Source organism: Mus pahari, chromosome 2, assembly GCF_900095145.1.
Source record: "Mus pahari chromosome 2, PAHARI_EIJ_v1.1, whole genome shotgun sequence".
Classification (NCBI taxonomy): Eukaryota; Metazoa; Chordata; class Mammalia; order Rodentia; family Muridae; genus Mus; species Mus pahari.
In genome coordinates, this window is record NC_034591.1 from 142,168,868 (window position 1) to 142,174,768 (window position 5,901).

Consider the following 5,901-nt stretch of genomic DNA (forward strand, 5'->3'; position numbering starts at 1 on the left):
CAGGCAGTGCACGCGCGCGCGCACACACACACACACACACACACACACACACACACACAGTGAGACTGCCTCACAGCCCCTCCCACCGGAGACTTCACCGCAACCCTGCGCCTACAGAATACTGAACAGACCTAAACACCCTCTATAAACAAAAGATGCTTTATTTATTCCGTTGAATACTGGTTACAATTAAGTAGATCCATACATTCCCAAATAAATAGTGCCTCAAACAATATGGTTAAAACGAAGACTAGATAGCTGGGTATTTCTGTACATTTGAAAGGCATTGGAACAACACTGCTGCTCAAGATGCTCCAGGTAAAGAACCAGAGGACTTCCCATGGTGCTCTGCGCCTGGGCTACACTGGAGAGCTGGCTCACTGGGCCTTTCCTCACTAACACTGGATTTCTCTCTCTTTTTTTTTTTTTTTCGAGACAGGGTTTCTCTGTGTAGCCCTGGCTGTCCTGGAACTCACTTTGTAGACCAGGCTGGCTTCGAACTCAGAAATCCACCTGCCTCTGCCTTCCAAGTGATAGGATTAAAGGTGTGCATCACCACTGCCTGGTGGATTTCTCTTCTTAAAAGAGCAGGTTTTTGTTTTGTTCTTTTGTGTTTCTTTCCCCCAATCCTGAGGATGGAACCCAGGGCCCACTGAGCAACACTTCCAGATCCTTCAGGTTTTTATAACTTTCCTCTCAAATTCACATTTCCAAACACCAGCAGAAAAAGGTAGTGCGTGTGGGGCACACTAAGAATGGTATGAATCCTGGACTTTCTATACAATGGAGATGACAGCCAGAGGAAACACTGAGCTCACAGGAAGGCGACATTCACTCCTGGCATTCACTTGCCACGCTACCTTCCGCAATGTGAGACACATGCAGTTATTAACGTGGTAACGCAAAACTGACAAACAGCACACTTCACTCAGATACAGACTTCTTTTAACAGTGTGGCGAGATTTTGCCAACAGAATAAACTGGGGGGAGGGGGTGTAGGGGGCCTTCCTTTTTGCTTGACTTTTCCATAAGTTGCTAAAAAAGAAGAATCTTTTGTAACAAATCTACCTAGTGGAACGTGAGTGGGTCTGACTGGAGGCCATGGGGATAGGATGCAGCTCCCTAAGTACCAAGACGTGTACCAGGTCATCCCTGGGAGCTTGTCGGGGGGCAGATGAGAAGGATGAGTTCTGAAAAGTTATCCTGTTGTTAGGCAAAGCTGCTTGTTTCTTACCTGATTTTAGATCAAAATAAATAACATTTTGACACTGCTTTGAGGTAGCTTATCCATTATGCATTTTTCCTGGCCAACTTTTATAGTATTTTTAAAACTCCTTTTAATGTATTCAAAATGTAACATTTTATTAGGGACCGGAAAATACAGTCTGATAAAGAGGAAGAGCAATCACTCTCAGGGGAGGGAGCATCAGAGACTCAGGCCAGACAAGAGTCAAACTGTAGACAAAGCCAGCCCACCAAACTTTCTGTCACAACTGTTTTTTGGACCACACCGTTGACACCTGAAGGCTTACCAGGTGGGGGTGGGGAGCCTCTAAGAAGTAAGAGAACCAAACCCACAGCCTTTTTGTTTTCCCCCTTATACCAAGGGTGGAACCTAGGGTCCACTGACCACCTCCTCCAGACCCCTCAAGGCTTCCCTCTCAAATTCATGCATCCACCACTGGTCCCCGACGCTGTCACTGACTTTTGAGCTGAAGTTCGCTGTCACCCATAGGGCAACTTTTCTGTGGCCTCCTTAATCATATCTTTGGGTTTCTTGGAACATGGCCACACTTTGGATGCATATATTAGTGATGCTTTTGTTCAAGGTACATATGCATTTGGAACCTCAAGTAAATCCCTAATCTGGGGCCACCAGAACCCAAAGTGTTGACACCAGCTCCACAAAGTGTCTAGACAGGGGAAGGACCTAGCAGTGCTTTACAGCTGTGGCAAGCCAGCAGTGGTGAGCCTCGACCTTTTCCTTCCTTCGCAAGTGAACTGCATCTTTTCTAGGTTTAAGTTTGATGCCTATCTGGGTCCAGTGTTACGATTACATTTTCCCCATGTAATTCCTTTCCCTGAGGCTGTGGTGTGAGCAGGAGTCCTGAGCAGCAATCAAAATCCCTTTCCTATAGCGCCACCTAGAGGAAACGTTCTTCATCTGTGCCTTCTAGATACCAGTTTTCAGCACCTCTTCTTTAGATCAACCTGCAAGGATACAAAGCAGGGGACAATTTGAGCGTCCCCCACCCACCCCGTTTCCTTCTGCTCAGAGGATCCTTAATGTGTTCTGATCAAGTGGTGCATCCCTTTCTTCCCCCGAGGCTGCTTTTAACACTTTTGTGTGCCTGTGTGCCAAGTGTCTACAGAGGCACAGAGGGGGCACTGGCTCTCCAATGCTGGAGTTCCAGGCAGCTGTGAGCTGCCCAACATGGGTAACAGGAGCTGAACTGGGGTTCTCAGAGTAACAGGAAGTACCCTGTACTGGCTAATTTTGTGTCAACTTGACACAGCTGGAGTTATCACAGAGAAAGGAGCTTCAGTTGGGGAAATGCCTCCATGAGATCCAGCTGCAGGGCATTTTCTCAATTAGTGACCAAGGGGGAGGGCCCCTTGTGGGTGGGACCATCTCTGGGCTGGTAGTCTTGGGTTCTATAAGAGAGCAGGGGAAGCAAGCCAGGGGAAGCAAGCCAGTAAGGAACATCCCTCCATAGCCTCTGCATCAGCTCCTGCTTCCTGACCTGCTTGAGTTCCAGTCCTGAATCCTTTGGTGATCAACAGCAGTATGGAAATGTAAGCCGAATAAACCCTTCCCTCCCCAACTTGCTTCTTGGTCATGATGTTTTGTGCAGGAATAGAAACCCTGACTAAGACATACTCTTAACTGTCCACCCACCCCTTCAGTCCCTCAGCTGTATTCTGAGGCCTTAATAATAATAATAATAATAATAATAATAATAATAAGTCCCAAGAGTCAGTTTCTCCAGGGGACACTAGAGCATTCAGTCATTTTACTTTACACACTGATTTGACAGTAAGAAGCTCCAGTCTGAACACTTTGGACTCTGATGCAATCACTGCAAATATGCAGCGTATTATTGAAACCATTCTTTCTTGCGAGCACTTGGTGAGTGAGTGCAAAATCATACAATTATCTTCAAAAGCCCACACCATCTAGACATCAAAAGGGTCAAGGAAAGGAAGCGTGTGGAAAGAAGGCCGCTCGTCCCCAATGTGCAATGCTAAATGTCCTCATAAAGTTAACAGTTCAGAGACATAACGGGACAGAGTGACAAAATCACTGTAGAAAATGATGTCTCAGAAAAGCCAGGCTGGCTGTCAGTAGATTCCCACTAACGTCTGACACAGCCAGAACCCCGGTGGGGCTTTAACACAGGAATCCTCCACTGCTTCTAAAACGGCAGCAGCCGAGGGCGCACTCCCTTCAGAGGCTCCCCTGCACGGGCTTCACACTCACTCAGCGCTGCTTTTCTGTCACTCCGTTCAAGTGCTCCTGGAGGTTCATACAAACACACTGAATCGATGGCTGGCGCGCTTCCTCGCAGTCTATGATGAAGACACTGATCCCAGTGTTGGGAGTGATGGAGGAAAGTTCGAATTTGTCTCTCGCTCCCGGCAACGAGCATCTGAGGTCACTCAGAAAATAACCAAAGAGGCTTCTCATGTAAGCGCCATGGCTCACAACTAAGATGCTGGCTGCTAAGCCCGGGGTGCCACCTTTGGGGTTCGTCCCCAAACTGCCATGTTTTCCCACAGGAAAAACCTCTGCCAAAGAGCTTTCCAAACTGCTGTCTGGCACTGCAGGCATGACGCTGTCTCTCTGGCCTGCCTTGCCCAGGATTAGCTGACAAATGAAATCAAAGAAATCCTTTCCTCGCATTTTCACCTACAAGAAAGATGAGAGAAAGGAAATCGAGCAGAGTGAATAATGCCATTAAATTGTAAGTCTGAAATACAACTATTCCAACCCAAGGTTTCTATGGGACTTCAAAGCATCACTTGATGCTGAAGATATTAAGAAAAAGGGAAGGGCTGGAGAGATGGCTCAGAGGTTAAGAGCACTGACTGCTCTTCCAGGGGTCCTGAGTTCAATTCCCAGAAACCATATGATGGCTCATAGCCATCTGTAATGGGATCTGATGCCCTCTTCTGGAGTGTCTGAAGACAGCTACAGAGTACTCATATACATAAGTGAATAATTTTTTTTTTAATGGTTTTTTTCAAGACAGGGTTTCTCTGTGTAGCCCTGGCTGTCCTGGAACTCACTCTGTAGACCAGGCTGGCCTCAAACTCAGAAATCCACCTGCCTTTGCCTCCCAAGTGCTGGGATTAAAGGCATGTGCCACCACTGGCTGCCATAAATAATTCTTTAAAAAAAAAAAAAAAAAAAAAGGAAAAAAATTGGGAAGAGGAAGGCTGGGGCAATGCCTATGTAGGCAAATCTCTTGCGTATCATACAGGCATGGAGACCAGAACCCTGGGGTTCCAGAGGCAGAGCCTGACTCTCTGGCTGCTCCACTGCCTGTGCCGAACCCGCCTATACCATCACCTCATGCTAAGTTTTTCTCAGCAGTAATCTATCATCAGTAATGGCTGCTGACTCTCAGTGACCGAGACACCGCAACTTGGAAAAATCGGGGGTGGGGGTGGGGGTGTTCAGAACTTGTAAACCACTTGACTGTCAGTCGCAAACACCAGTACAAAACCCGTCAGAATTTAGTGACTAGGTCACTGGCACACTGGCAGGTTTGTTGCCGGGCCAGCCAGCGACCTGGCAGCTTGGATGTTCTCGGGCTGCGTACCTGCTCTACTGTCTCTCCTCCAGGCGGGGTGAACATGGGACACTCTTCCCCAGCGGCTTTGGCCATGGCCCGAAGCTCACTTAGCGGCTTGCCTTCTGCGACCCCGTACATCTGCAACAGTCCAGTCAGACGATGGTGAGGCTTACAGATTGACATGATGGTAAAGGCCTGTGAAAACCTGACACCATGCCAGGAAGGAGCCCACCTTCCTTGCCTTATCTGTGACCCCTGCCTGCTAGGAACGAATTGAGTGCTAATGGGACTCACTCAGCAGAGGCCCAGGCCCTAGGCCACGGTAGGAATCTCAATCTGGATCCAGGAGGCTGTGGGGAAGAACTTGCCGAGGCTAACCCAAGCAGATGGTGGGGCTTTATCAGGGACCGGGACACTCAGGCTTGCCTACCCACAATTCCTGGGATGCAGAGATGTGCTCAGGGCAACACTTGGGCAACCCACCCAGTGCCACACCTGAGCCTATGTTTTCAGCACTGGTTCTCAGGCACAGAGCAGGAACTTCCTTCTGCCAGAACTTTAATGTCTCTTGAACCACAGAGAACACACACAAGCTGAGAGAGGCAGGCCTTCTAGAATGCCTTTTCCATTCTTTTGCTCCTGCCCAGGATCAGAGAGAAGCAGGGCTGACAGGGATGCCCCTGACCTTGGAGTTGGTATTGTAGGGCACAAAGACCCACAATGCTTTAGGAGGCCTGGGTTCACAGCTCAGACTGGAAGGCTTTATGTGCCTTGCCCTACACTGAAATCTCTGCTTTCTGAAGGCTCATTTCTGGTACATGAACCCACACTGACAGTGGGGCTAGGAGTGGGGTGGAGAGCCCTGTGCTTGTACTTTAAATCCACACCTCCCTGCCCAGTGTAAACAAGCTTTTACCAGTATGACCTTCTTTTATAACTCAAGACACTCACCTCACAGTGTTAGATAAGGCACTCTACGTACATTCTATGTAGCACGGCAGTTGAGTAGATTCTCCTACCCGTCCCCCATTCCTTCCACCCTTCTCCTCGACCCTGCCTCCATGCTGAGAATTAAAATATATATATATATATATATATATAT

At 48.1% G+C, this 5,901-nt stretch overlaps 1 protein-coding gene across 2 annotated transcripts in view; it reads right to left on the minus strand.

Annotated features, from left to right (window-relative positions):
- Window positions 1-575: 575 nt before the first annotated feature.
- Window positions 576-5,901, minus strand: part of Tigar (TP53 induced glycolysis regulatory phosphatase) — a 22,714-nt gene continuing 17,388 nt past the window's right edge. The window contains exons 5-7 of one of the 2 annotated variants that reach the window (XM_029535686.1): window positions 4,827-4,937; window positions 3,482-3,910; window positions 576-2,211 (exon numbers count right to left, since the gene is read on the minus strand). In XM_029535686.1, coding sequence (XP_029391546.1) covers window positions 3,482-3,910; window positions 4,827-4,937 — 540 coding nt within the window. In that variant the 3' untranslated portion in view covers window positions 576-2,211. Of the gene's footprint in view, window positions 2,212-2,811; window positions 3,911-4,826; window positions 4,938-5,901 lie in introns of those variants that run through there. The other variant, XM_021191497.2, reaches the window with a different exon arrangement.